Source organism: Tupaia chinensis, unplaced genomic scaffold, assembly GCF_000334495.1.
Source record: "Tupaia chinensis unplaced genomic scaffold, TupChi_1.0 Scaffold143840_1, whole genome shotgun sequence".
Taxonomy (NCBI): domain Eukaryota; kingdom Metazoa; phylum Chordata; class Mammalia; order Scandentia; family Tupaiidae; genus Tupaia; species Tupaia belangeri.
In genome coordinates, this window is record NW_006203691.1 from 31751 (window position 1) to 46866 (window position 15116).

The following is a 15116-nucleotide window of genomic DNA, read 5'->3' on the forward strand; positions in this document are numbered from 1 at the left end:
GCTGTTGTAACCTGTCTTGCATTCTTTCTGTCCTCTTCCCTCGACCTTCCTGAAGTGGAACATAGGGTAATCAGACTTAACATTTTTATATTACTTAGTTCTACTAAGCTCTTCTCTCCCGCTGCCTTTGCCAGTGTCCTGCCCTCAACTGCAGCTGACTTAATGAGCACGATCCTGTCACATCCATTTTGACTTTCCAGATCTAGGATCCTGAAATGGGTGTCCTATTACAGAATTTCTTCCCTGGCTCCAGTCATCTATTTCCCTGGCCATTGTCTCCTCTCACCTTCTGCTTTGTCTCTCATCTGAGTACACTTACTTCCAAGCCATTAATGGGGGTCCCTGCTGATTTCCAAAGGACATTTATGTCTCCCCTCCAATGACAACATTAAAGACCCTTTAAGACATAACCCAAAATTAGCATCTCTTTGTCTGTGTGTACCCCATGTTGTAACCAAAATGGAATCACCACACCCAGTTGCTCAATCCAGAAGTTGTAGAATTATACTGGAGTCATCTATGAATGGGTCATTCCAGAGTCTCACCCCCACATCAAATCCATTCTTAATTCATTATAATTTCACATCTTTCCATAGTCCAAGTAACCACTTTTTATTCCCTGAACATCTCCACCAGCCTCCATCCTGGTTTTCCTAATTCTACTTTTGCCCATCTCCATTTGTTGTCCTCCCAGCAGTTAGACTAATTTTTCTGGAAAATGAAATAGATCATATTGTTCTTCTACTAAAAGCATTTCAAATATTCCTCACTTCTCTGGGGTAACATCTGAGATAGCCAATAGATCCTGTCTATCTTTTCGACCATCTCTTACATTCTTCTCCCTGTTCTCTACCATACTTCTTGTAGATGGGTGTTATGTCCATTTATATTTGCACCAGAATTTTGCAACTGTGGTCTTTGCATAAGCTTTTCCATCATCCTCAAATACTGTCTCTCCCTTATAATCTGGTTAACTGTCTCTCTTGCTGTGTAAAGTTTTCAGATTCCACAGTGTGTGGTTGCTGTTGTGAACAACCATTACTCTCTTTCATAAAAAGCTAGTTTTCCTTATAGACTTTAACACAGTTACAGCTTATGTGTATTCTGCACACTTAAGATAATTTTCTCCCCTTTATTGGACTACAGCCATGTCTAAATTACCATATTCACCAATAAGTATTCAGGTACTGAAAGTATTCCTTAGGCAGTGAGTCATTGAACAAATACTTATTGAACAAATGACTAAATGATGATATGACTGCAAGTAAAACTCAAAAAGTAAAAACAAAAACAGCCACCTCAGATAACTGTATATTCCAGAGACACCAACAATAATATTTCCCACCCTCAAAGGTCTTCTAGAACCTTGACACATGTGCATCAAAGTGTGTTGAAATGTATCTGTGTACTTTCTTTTAAGTGTGTTGGGCTTCCTTAAAACCATGACTGTGAAATCTCTGTCAAGCAGATCCTGAATCTTCCCTTTAGTTTAAGTCTCTGCACTTCATTTTGTCCATTGTTACCATCACATTCTCATGATTATTCTTCACACTTGTTAGTGTTCTGATGTTTGTACATTGGAAAGCTGATATCTGTTCTAGTGTCTGCACTCTGGCCTTGCATAAAAAGTTAGACCTACTCCAGTGCTGGATCAGAGTAAGTGAGAGGTTCCCAGTGGTCCACATTACCACCAGGAACCATAATCTTAGCTGCAGAAGAGCCCTGCAGTTCCTAATCATCGCAATGTAGGCTATTTCTGAGGCTCACAAAACTGCACTACTCCAGAGAAGAAACATGCACAGGGTCACTACACCATCTGGGCCACAGTCAGCTGCAGAATGGTGCCACACTGAAAGTGGATTGACTGACAAATAGACTCTACCCTGATGCCCAAGAGTGCTTGTATCTGTGCATCTTTGAAGTGCTATGAGCAGTCCAGGACATTGACACAGTGACTGGAGCATGTACACCCAGTTAGACTAAATGGTATGGTTGGAACATGTGTGCACACAGTAGGGAGTGCAAGAAGATGCCTCTGGTCCCTGCCACCACAGAAGGGCACAATTTCCTCCTTTCAGGTGCTCTAAAACAAGTGTGTGCTCAGTAGGAACTTCAAAGGGCAACTACTGTGAGGAGTTACTACATAAATAAATAAAAGGCATTTATATTAAAAACAAACATATCTAGCTACCTTTAGTTGCAAATGACAAGAGTAAGTTTTTAAGAAGTCATAAGGAATTGATTACAAATTATTAGTACTAATAAACAAGTTAACAGGTTCAGGAAAGTAACAGGATATAAGATGAATATACCAAAATAAATTATATTTCTTTTCCTTTTCACTTTGCCAAAAGACATGTTCATTCACTGAGGAAATAAAGAAAAGGGAAAGTGGGAAAACAACCCAAATGGGCAAGAGTCATGCTGCAATCCCTTCTCCTCCATTTCTACCTCCTTTTGAGATTTTGGCTACGACTTCATACACACCCTACATGTTTCTCAAGCCAGATTCAGGTCTTGAACCATACAGTCTTCCATGTAGAATCTGGCTGCCTTAACTCCATGAAGTTGGCCCCTAAGAGCAATTATTCCCATAGGGATAATTTTAACAAAATAAGGATAAACTTGAACACTGAAAACCAAAATACATGATTAATGTTGGAAATAACTTACAACTCGGAGCCTCTTTTCCATATTTTTGGAAAATTTATCATCCTAGGAGCAGGATAGAGATTGTTTCTTGGTCTATTACTAGAGGTGAGCCTAAGATGAGGTCTACACATCCAAATGTGTATTATGCTCTGCATTTTCTTTTTATTTTTTGATAGGCATTATTTACCTTATTTTATCTGTTATTACTTTTAAATTTGAGCAGAGAGAAAGGGAAAGTGGAAAGGCAAGTTTCCAGTTCCATGACTCAAACCATGTTTGGCCATGTGGGAGTCCAGTGCCTTAACCGCAACACCACATGCCAACACCTATTGCCTCTATTTTAAAACACATAAAAGTGAAGCCTACAAAGAGAGGAAACACTATATCTTAGAGGTGGTAATATCAGGGATTGATTTTCCCACTCATCTGCTGCCAAACTTCATGTACTTAAATATCCCCAAAATAATACCAATATGTGTTTAAGAGAGACCTGGTATACAAAGGTGTGAAGAAGGGAGGTCAGAGATTTAAAACTAGAAGATGAGAGAGCATTGTGGGGATTAGGACTAAGTTCTTTGTGTCTATAGAACAAAGTCATTGAAAGACATAGCATCAGAAAAGATACAGGAATTTAAATGTGTCAGGGCATATAACAGAAAACAAAACAAAACAAAACAAAAAACAGAAATAGGTCTTAAACAAGATCACATCTCTTACACCCCCTAGTCACCATTTCCAATCTTTACCCATTTTTCACATGACCCTCTCATTTAACCACCACGATATAACATTAATCCTGATTAATCACGAGCATTTTGAGGTCATCAGGTGGCCTGGTGGTTAAAAGCACTGGGTTCTGACATGGCTGAGTTTGGTTCAATTCATGGGCCTGGTAGCTTACTTTCTCACTTTCCCTCTCTCTCTCTCTGGTCAAATTAATAATAATAATAATAATAATAAAAGTTAAATAAAATATTTTTTTTTTAAAAAATGGGGAGTTCTCTGTTCAAAAAGAAACTCAGTGACAGCAAAATGTACATGAAAACCCTCCAAGCCTGGTTTGCCAACAAAATTAAGGAGAGTCAGGTACATCTCTCACACACAGACACATCCCAAATAATTAAAGATTTGTTAGATAAAACATTGGGACTTATATCTTCAGAACCCCAGCCTAAAGGACACTGGGGCAGGGTCCCAGTCCCAGCTCCAGCACCAGCACCTCCAAGCCCAGAGACCTCTATCTCACTCAGCCAGGACCGCCCTCAGTTCTGCAGCAACCCCACTTCCATCTTCAGAACCCTGACTTAAGGGACACTCAGGCAGGACCCCAACCCCAGCTCCATTCCCAGCACCCCCAAGAGCATAGACCCCTATCTCTGTCAGCCAGGTAGGGATTTTTTCCCCTTGTTTTCTTCTTTCATTTGTACATTTCTCACTTCTCCTTACTACACAGGACCGCCCTCAGATCTACAGCAACCACACTTCCATCTTCAGAACCCTGGCGAAATCGCAAACTGCACTAGCGCACAGCACATGACATTTTCATTATTCTCCTTCTTACTTTTTTCCCACTTATTTGGTCTTCTCTTCCTCCATCTCTGCTATCTTCCAAGACAGTCTAAATAGGTCTAGAATCACAGTTCTGAAATATTCTAGTATTGTAAGACTCTCTGGGATCCTCCCTTTTACTGAACCACCTGCAAAAAAGGATATACTTTTCTTCAGACACCTGAATAAAATACTCCTCCTTGGACCACATTGCTAAACACAACAGAAGAGAGACTTTGGCAGTCTTCGGTCCACAGCAAAAGGGAAACACTTGCTCCTAGTTGAAGAAACATTCTCCTAAAGGATATTTCAACTTGAATACATCTCCCAATGGCTAGAAGTAGAAGAGCATCAGGTCTGAATAAACCAGGAAATATGTCTGAATCAAAAGAAAACAGTGACTCCCTTCCATTTGTTGAGAAAACAAAGGACATTATCAAAATGTCTGAGAAAAATTTAGAGCATTCATTGTGACCAAATTGTATGAGTTGAAATAGAAAAGAGACAATGAACTACATGAGATTGGAAGTCCTTCCTTGATATGAAAGAAGAAATGGATACGCTAAGAAAGAATCATATGGAACTATTAGAGATAAAGACTGTAATACAAAAAATCAAAAACTCTCTTGAAAGTATTAAAAGTCAATTAGACCATGCTGAAGATTGAAACTCTGATGTAGGAGATAAAATTTCTGACCTAGAGAAGACCACCAAAAATATAGAGAATATAACAAAATAACATGAGGATAACATATGAGAAATGCTAGATCCCATTAGACACCCTAACATCCAAATAATTGGTATCCCAGAAGCTGAAGAACTAATAAGGACATGAAAAATCTATTTCATGAAATCCTGGAAAAATTTTTTGCAAGTCTAGAGAGGCAATCAAACATCCAGACCCAAGAAATACAAAGAACCCCAAAGAGAATCAACCCAAGAAGATCTTTCCCAAGGCATGTCTTACCCAGACTGGCAAAGACCACAGATAAAGACAAGATATTAAAACTGGCAGGAGAGAAACTACAAGTGATTTACAAAGGTCACCCCATCAGGCTAACACTGGACTTCTCAATGGAAGAAACAATGCAAGGAAGAAAGAATGGGAAGACGTGTTGAAAGTGTTAAGAGAGAAACAATTTCAACCAAGATTATTATATCCTGCAAGATTATCCTTCATATTGGATAAAACGATTAAAATATTCTCAGAAAAACAAGACCTGAAAGAATTTGCAAACACCAGATCAGCTCTTCAACAAACCCTGAAACAGTACCATTCCAGGAAAACTGAAGAAGTAACATCCAGAAACAAAGGAAGAAAAGGCAACTAAGACAATGGCCAACTTAAGCGTCGGGACAGGTCCAGTAAAATTGATAATAACATTGAATGTTAATGGATTAAATTGTCCAATTAAGAGACACAGACTGGATGAATGGATTAAAAAAAAAGAAACCCTCTGTTGTCTAGAGGAAACCCACATCATGGTTAAAGACATACATAGACTGAAAGTGAACAGTTGGAAAAGGTTTTCCACGCAAGTGGAAATCAAAAAAGAGCTGGAGTCATGATACTGATTCTAACAAAATAAGCTTTAAAACAAAAACCGTTCAAAGAGACAAAGAAGGACACTATATTGTAGTAAAAGGATCAATAGATCAAGAACAAATAACGCTTATAAATATCTATGCACCTAACACAGGAGCATACAAATATGTAAAGAAAACACTGTTACATCTAAAAGGGGAAATAGACTGCAACACACTAAATGTTGGAGACTTCAACGTTGCACTATCTCCTCTGGACAGATCATCTAGACAAAAAAATAGGTAAAGAGATAAAGGATCTACATGATACCATAAATCAAATGGACTTAACAGACATCTATAGAACTTTCCATCCAAAAACCACTTTTTTCTCACCCCCGCATAAAGCCTTTTCTAAGATTGACCACATCATAGGGCAGAAAGCAAGCCTCTACAGATTCAAAGGCATAAAAACTATATTCAGCATCTTCTCTGACAATGATGGAATTAAGCATGAGTTTAATTTCAAGAGAAATCCTCAAAAATGCCAAAATACATAGAAACTAAATAATCTACTCCTGAATGACTCCACAACTACTGAAGAAATAAAGACAAAAATCAAAAGATTCATGGAAGCCAATGACAATAAGGACACGAGTTTCCATAATCTTTGGGACACTACTAAAGCAGTTATAAGAGGAAAGTTTATAGCAATTAGTGCACATAAGAGGAAGATGGAAAGAAGGCAAATGGATCACCTAATATCATGCCTTAGAGAATTGGAAAAGCAATAGCAAAAAAATCCAAAAAAACTCCAGACAAAGGAAATAATAAAGGTACAAGCAGAAATAAATGAAATAGAAAATAAGCAAACTATACAAAAAATAAATGAAAGTAAAAGCTGGTTCTTTGAAAAGATAAACAAAATCAATAAACCACTAGTGAGACTTATTAAGAAGAAGAGAGAAAGGAACCAGGTGAATCAAATCTGCAATGAAGCAGGAAAAATAACAAAAGACATAGAATTAATACAAAACATTATTAGAGGATACTATGAACATCTATAGGCCGAGAAACAAGACAACTTAGATGAGATGGACAAATTCCTAGACACATATAATCTATCAAGATGTTGCCAGGAGGATATAGAAAGTCTGAATAGGCCAATAACAAGACAGGAGATTGAATCAGTAATAAATAACCTCCCAACAGAGAAAAGCCCTGGCCCTGTTGCCTTCTCAAAATTCTACAAAACTTTCAAAAAAGAGTTAAACCCCATTATGCTCAAGTTATTTCTAAAGACACCAATATCTCTGATGAATATAGACACAAATCATGTGTCTATAATAAAATTTGTCTAGAATCATAAAAGATTCCGTATTACTAAAGTAATTCTGCACAAGAAGAGTGGAGTGGGTGGCATCAAACTTGCTGACCCAAAAATATACTACAAAGGTGTAGTAATCTAAACACCATGCTACTGGCACAGAAACAGATATGTGGACCAATGGAACATGATAGACTTCCCAGAAATAAATGCTCAAACATACAGTCAACTGATTTTTGACAAGGGGTACCAGTCAATCCAGTGGAAAAAGGGAAGCCTCTTCAGCAAATTGTGCTGGAGAAACTAGATTTCCAGTTGCAGAAAGATGAATCTGAACCCCTATCTCTCACCTTTCACAAAAATCAAGTCAAGGTAGATCAAAGATCTAAATCTAAGACCTCAAACTATAAAACCTCTTCTGGAAAACACTGGGGAAACTCTGGTAGATATTGGGGCATGGAAAAACTTCTTAAATAAGACCCCAAAAGCACAGTCAATAATCCTCACAATAGACAAGTGGGATTATTTCAGAGTAAGAAGTTTCTGCATGGGAATAGACACAATAATTAGCCCTCAGAATGGGAAAATATTTTTGTAAACTATGCGTCAGATAAGATACTGATAACCAGAATACAAAGGGAACTCAAGCAGCTGTTCTGAAAAAAGATGATCAATCCTATTAAAAGATGGGAGAATGAGTTGAAAAAAAAAAAAAGCTCTCTAAAGATGACGTACGAATAGCTAAAATGCATATGAAAAAATGCTCAACTTCCTCATTGTAAGGGAAATGCAGATCAAAACAACAATGAGGGGACCAGCAGTTAGTGTAATGGCTATGTCACTGGACTCCCACGTAGTCAACCGCGGTTCGTGTCCCAGACCCGGTGGCTTATGAGGAAGGGGGGAGGTGATTTCTCTCTGTCTCTCTGTCTGTCCAGTGAGTGCACATGCTCTATAGAGGAGAAAAAAAAAAACTTCTCCAAAAAAAGACAAAACAAAACAAAAACAACAATGAGATACCACCTAACCACAGTCAGAATGACTAAGATAAAAAAAAAATAGTAAGTGCTGGCGGGGGTGTGGTGAAAGGGGAACTAACTCTCTTACACTACTGGTGGAAATGTAAATTGGTCCAGCCACTGTGGAGAACAATTTGAAGATTTCTCCAAAATCTACAAATAGAATTACCATATGATCCAGTAATTCCACTCCTTGGTATCTACTCAAAGGGTAGAAGAATTTTTAATTGGAAAAGTGCTTGCACATCGATGTTTATTGCGGCACTATTTACATTTGCTAAGACATGGAACCAACCCAAATGCCCATGAACAGATGAATGGATAGAAATACTGTGACACATATACTCTATGGAATACTATTCAGCCATAAACAAAACAAAACAAAACAAAATAAAACCCTGGCTTTTGAGAGAAAACAGAAGAATATGAAAGATTTACTGCAAGGTTTCCATAAAGGTGAGTCTGAGTGTGAAGAAGGACGCTTGGGGTTTTTGAGAACCATAGTTTTGGAATAGTGCTTCTCTTGGTGGGAGCAGAAACATGGGTGGATATCAGGTGGAGGAGAAGGGGCACATGAAGGAAGGGGAGCCCCTGATCTGGGCTAGGGAAAGCAACAGGAGCATTGGGATGTACAGGTCCAGGGTGAGGAAAGAGGTGACCTGGACTTTCCTTCCATCAATTGCTTTGTCAGAAAGTGGATTTTTGCATTCCAGTGTACAAATGTGATTCCTTCCAGAAACTCTGAATTTGGGGTGACACAGTCCAAGATGGGTGTAGGGTAGATTTGTTATATTCTTATCAGGGAGAAAGAAGAGGACATCCAGTCATAGCAAAATTATAGGAGTCTTTATTACCAGAGACTGCAGGAACACTCATGTCTCTCAAAGACCCTGAAGCCCTGAGTATAAGGAGAGTAGTGCTTGTAAAGGCAAAAACCACATTTGAGTTGACTAGACAGGAGCAGTAACTGTTGAGGAGGGGCTGGAGAAGAAAGGGAGAAGGACTTCCTATGTAAAGGCAGTTACAGAAGTCAGATCAAGCAGGTTAATAATTTCTAAGGGCAATTTTCAGTTCCTTGCCTAAACATAATAGAATCTGAATGGTCTTCATGGCTCAAGGCAAGGGGGTTATTGATAAGGACCATCTTAAGGTAGGGAGTTTCCAGTTATTTAGCAAAGACAGTAGAAATATTAATAGTTCTGTTTAGGCAAAAAAGAGGAAGCAAGTTTCCAATAAAGCTAGTTCAAAATGGAGGGTCTCATGTTTCAGGTTGAGGAGCTAAGGGGTCTGACGGCAATGAGTTCAGCTTCCAGTTCTGTTACAGGATCTTGATGAGAGGCTGTTAACTCTCTCCACTCCTACTAAATATAGTACTAGAAGTCCTAGCCAATGCAATCAGACAAGAGAATGAAATAGAAAAAGCTAAAGTTACTTCTGTTGGCAGATGACATGATTGTATACATGGAAAATCCAATACTGTCCATAGAGAAACTTCTCAAAGTAATAAATGCGTACAGTAAAGTGGCAGGATACAAAATTAAATTACAAAAATCTATAGCATTTCTATATACAAACAACAAACAGACAGATGTAGAACTGAAGAAAGTAATCCCATTAAAAAAAAAAAACATAAGATACTAGAAATAAAACTGACCAAGGGAGTTAAGGACCTCTATAAGGAAAACTATAAAAATATTTTAAAGGAAATTTAAAAAGACAAAAAAGAAGAACATCCCATTACCTGGAATGGGAGAATTAATATAATCAACATGGCAATCCTACCCAAACTAATCTACATATTTAATGCAATTCCTGCAAAATTACAAGAGACAGTCTTTACAGATCTAGAAAAGACAATCATAGTTTTTTTCTGAAATTATAAAGGACCACGTATTGCAAAAGCCATCCTGCATAAGAAGAGTGGAGTGGGTGGCATTTCTCTTCCTGACTCCAAAATATATTACAAAGCTGTGATAATCAAAACAGTGTGGTATTGGCACAAAAACAAACATGAAGACCAATGGGACAGAGTATAGACCCTAGAAATAAACCTCAAAATATACAGCAAAATCATCTTTGACAAAGGGTACCAATCAATCCAGTGGGAAAAGGAAAACTTCTTTAGCAAATGGTGCTGGAAAAACTGGGTATCCTCCTGCACAAAGACTAATCTGAACCCCTATCTCTCACCATTAACAAAAATCAACTCAAAGTGGCTCAAAGATCTAAACCTGACTACAAACTATAAAACTACTGCTGGGAAAACTCTGGGAGATATTGGGGTAGGTAAAGACTTCTTAATCAAGACCCTCAAACTACAGGCAATAATCTCCAAAATAGACAGGTGGGATTACATCAGATTAAAATTTTCAGCACAAGAAATGACACAGTAATTAGCATGAATCAATCATCCTCGGAATGGGAGATAATTTTTGTTAACTATGTCTCAGATAAGGGACTGATAATGCACAGGGAACTCAAGCAACTAACCTGGAAGAAAATGGTTAACCCAATTAAAAGATGAGAAAGTGAACTGAATAAACAACTCTCTAAGGAAGATATATGAATAGACAAAAAGCATATGAAAAAATTCTCAACATCCCTCAACATCATAAGGGAGATGCAGGTCAAAACCACAATGAGATATCACCTAATCCCAGTCACAATGGAAAATACTAAAACAACAAAAAATGATAAGTGTTGGATGGAATGTGGTGAAAGGGGAACTCTCCTACATTGTTGGTGGAAATGTAAGTTGGTCCAGCCACTTTGGAGAATAATATGGAGAGTCCTCAAAGGCCTTCAAATAGAACTACCATATGATCCAGCAATTCCACTCCTGGGGATCTACCCAAAGGACAGGAGAATGCTCTGACAGAAAAGAGCTTGCAGGGAACCAGCAATTAGCATAATGGCTATGTCGCTGGACTCTCATGTAGTCGACTGTGGTTCGCGTCCCAGACCCAGTGGCTTAAAACTCACGCCGGGCGCGTGTGCGTGCGTGCCCAAGATCCTGAGAGGAAAAAAGAAAAGAGCTTGCACAACTATATTTATTGCAGCTTTACTCATGATTGGTTAGCCATGGAACCAAACCACATGTCAACAAACAAATGAATGAACTGAAAAAGTGTGGCATATATACTCCATAGAATACTATTCAGTCATAAAAACAAGGCCCTGGCATTTGATAGAAAGTGGATGAACATGGAAAATTTATTGCTGAGTGAAAACAAGTCAGGCTATAAAACAGTGACATGTATGTATCCACTTAACATATACTGACTGAAAACATTCTATGGTAGAGACTGAGAAATTGGAAGTCATAAAAACATTGAAAATTGTTATGGACACTGGGGACAAAGTGGAAGGAGAGTGGGAGATGGGAAGAGTGCAGGAAGGAAAGTTTGGGAAAAAATTGAGAAGACATTTGTGGGACACAGATGTGGTTTGTTGTCTGTTGGTGATGTCATGTGTAGTATTATGAATTCACCTGATCTGTGGCATATATCATGTTTGGTAAAATCTCGTTACAAACTAAATGATGTATAATAATTGAATGTATAAATAATAATAATAAATTTTAAAAATAATGAGGAAATTGTCTTTAGGACTCTGTGTTGAAAATTGATCTATGGCAGCAACTGCAGATGGCACAAAGTTTACTTCACTGGACTCTCACATAGTGAACTGTGGTTGAATCCCAGACCCATTGGCTTAAAACTCATGCTGAGCACTGGTGTGTGTGTGTGTGTGTGTGTGTGTGTGTGTGTGTGTGTGTCCAAAAATCCTGAGAGGACAATGGGGTAGAAGGGATAGGATTGTAATATGACCATCCCCCTTCAGGGGTGATTTCTTATTTTCTATCTTACTGTCTCTGTCTTTTTGTGTCCTGGGTGAGCACATTCAACCTATAGCAAAATTCTCTCTCTAAAAACAAAGAAACAAAAACTTATCTATGGCTTCATCCAATTTGGCCACTAAGTGCTTTTTTAGAGAGTCATTTGTGCTATAGCATGTGTGTGCTCACTGGAAAGACAGAAACACACAGGAAGAAATCACATCCCACAATCCCTTCTCCTTAATTTTTCTAGGATTTGGGGCACAAATGCACACTTATGAGGAAGGAGTTCAAAGCTGCTGAGTCAGGGACTTGAACCATGGTTAGCAATGTGTGAGTCTAGAAACTTAACCACAATGGTACTCATTGGTCCAATTTTATGGATATTAACAGCATCAAAAAATACAAATACTAATATCAGTTTTGTGATACAAAGACTTTGGACCTCTCTTGGTCACAAAATTATAAAGCTTGTTTTCTCAGGATAGGATGGTTCCCAAAGTTTTACTTGGCCATTATGAAATCATAAAGGCTGGGGGAGAAAAATGGGCAAAATATGTTTTTACCAAATTGTTTTTCACGAAAATGGAGGGTGACAGGTGCAGAGCCCCAGGGTGGAGAGATCCCCAGAGTTCCTGGATGGGACTTAAGTGAAACAGTAAAATGTCAGGAAAATCAGAGCTGCTCAGATTAGGCATGAGTCTCAGCACCATGGTTCCTGTAGAAAGGACTTTTATAGTGTTTCTATATATGTCTTTTTGTGTCATACCAGTCTGGCACATGTTTTGGATAGGTCGAAGGCAGTGCATGTAAGTAAGAATCCCCTGTGCCTTCCACAGAGTTGACTCTCCCAACAGAGAACTGAGCCTATAGACAGAATCCAGTTCCATCTCCTCAGCTCACTTTTTATCTGTTGAGCCAGCTCAGACATGTCATTATCTTTGATTAGTGTCTTGCTACTTCTGCAGCCTTTACAAACGGCATGTGAGATGACACATATTAGTTGTCGTATGTACGTGAAGCCAAGTATCTACAAAGATGGGGATCTGGTACTGGCTGGGTTTTTCCCCATTTATGGCATGGAGGAACAAACTATACTTGCACAAAATTATCTGATAAGGCCAACTCAAGAAGTGACAGATGACTGGTAAGTTGTTGGTTATATGTATCTGAAAATGTGATTATAACCATGTAATAAAGTTGTTTGCATATATATGTGGTGTGTGATTAATCTCACTTGAGAATGATCACATGTGCACAGAAATGAGAGAAGCGTAGAATTGTGAACTCAGGACGTTCTGCCTTGTTATCCTCTTATCATCTTTCTTTTTCTTATTTTCAATGTTTCTCCATTTCTTTCAAGATAAAAGAGAGAAATTAATAGTTGTCCATTTTGTTAGCACTATTCCCATAATCAGTCTTTGAGAGGCTCAGAATGAGTGAAATTATTTTTACCTTAGCCCTTTTGCAACCAAGACCTGTAGAGTGAGACCCACATGCATATTGAGACACTGACCCCCTGACATAAAGTTAATTTTAGCATCAAAATGCTCACTCTGAGCATTCACCACTGACAAAAGGATTGTAGAAATGTGCTTTGTATAGAAGTCATGGGTATGTAAAGGCCACCATAATATATTAACCAGGAAGGATGGCTACTCTTCAATCCAATCTCCATTCTCCTCTCAGACTTGCACATATACCCTGCATCAATTTCATGCTGCCAGGCCTCAAACTAATACTATAGTCAGCCATGTGGAAATCAAGAGCCTTAAACACCATGCCACCTGTTTGTCCCTTCTCACATTTTAAAGCAGAGTAAAGAATGCTTCAAGTCCTCAAAAAATATATGGGAGGTTTAACTATGAGATTTTGCAGTACTTCAGGATTATTATCTTCAACTCTGAATATAGTGAGGACAAGTAAGAACAAGTTGGGAGTAATAGGATAGAAAATTACTAAGTGGTAACATTACAGGTAATGGAAATTCTGGCCAAATTCACTTGTGTGAGTTTTATACAAGTGTGCAGATCGGACTAGACAAATTCTTTGAAGTCTGATTAAAGTTTTATCAAGGGACAAGCAGGTGACCCAGCGGTTAAGGAGCTCTACTCCCACATGGTCAAGATTTGAGTTGCAGACCCAGCAGCTTGAAACTTACTCTGTGCTACACACAGTGACGGGTTTCAGTCTGATTTTAGCCCAGCAACAGGAGTCATAAATTCCTCTGAGACTTGTAATGGGGTCACAGTGAACATTGATTAGACACAGAAATCAAAACCACAGTAAGTCAACTATGCAGAGCCCATCCCTATCTACCTATAGTGGAGTCAAACTCCTTACTCACCATGGAGTTTAAGGCAGTTGGATTCCATATGGCTGACTACATTGTTTGAATACTGAATAAAGATGCCTGAGAAATATGCCAGGTGAAAGTTTGCCTGCCTATCCAATCATCCTAAGTACAAAATTTTAAAAGAAGGGATTGTGAAATTATCATCTTCCAGAGGGTGATTTCTCACCTTTTTTTTTTTTTCTCAATACCTCCCTTTCTCTCTGTGTTTCTGTATGGTGAGTGCCCACATCCTATAAAAACAACAAAAAAGTAACAGTAAAATATAATGACTCAGGAAAAGTAGAGTTCTGTTTGAATGAAAATATTTAGTGTACCATCCTTTATTAACATATCAGCGGACCAGCAAATGACATGGCAGTTATGTAGCTGGACTCTCACATGACTGACTTTGGTGTGGCCCTCCCCCGCAGGAGGTGATTTCTCACTTTTCCTCACAGTTTATGTCAATCCCTTTTTTTGTCAAATGCATGTGCATTTAAGCAAAAGCCTCTCCAAACAAAACAAAACAAAACAAAACAATGCATGTGCATTTAGGCAAAAGCCTCTCCATAAACAAAACAAAAGAAAGAAAGGAAACTTCCAAATGTTTAGATCAAATGTTTCTCGTATGGCTGACTATGTGGTTTGAGTACTGAATAAAGTGGCCTGAAATACATGCCACGCAGATGTGTGCTTGCCTATTCATCATCTCAAATGCAGAATAAAAGAAAAAGACCTGTGGCATGACAATTTTCCAGGAGGTTATTTCTCACTTTCTTTTTCTCTCCTGTCTCTTTCTCTCTCTCTCTCTTTCTCTCTGTCTCTCTCTGGTGAGTGCACATACTGTATAACCAAAAAAAAAAAAAAAAAAAA

At 38.4% G+C, this 15116-nt stretch overlaps 1 protein-coding gene across 1 annotated transcript in view; it reads left to right on the plus strand.

Moving 5' to 3' along the window:
• Positions 1-9169: 9169 nt before the first annotated feature.
• The window catches only part of LOC102502231 (vomeronasal type-2 receptor 116-like), a gene marked incomplete at its 3' end in the record, with an annotated part of 22319 nt that continues 16372 nt past the window's right edge, over positions 9170-15116 (plus strand). Inside the window, exons 1-2 of the mRNA XM_014582841.1 lie at positions 9170-9220; positions 12877-13055. Of these exons, the coding sequence (XP_014438327.1) occupies positions 9170-9220; positions 12877-13055 (230 nt within the window). The remainder of the gene's footprint in view (positions 9221-12876; positions 13056-15116) is intronic.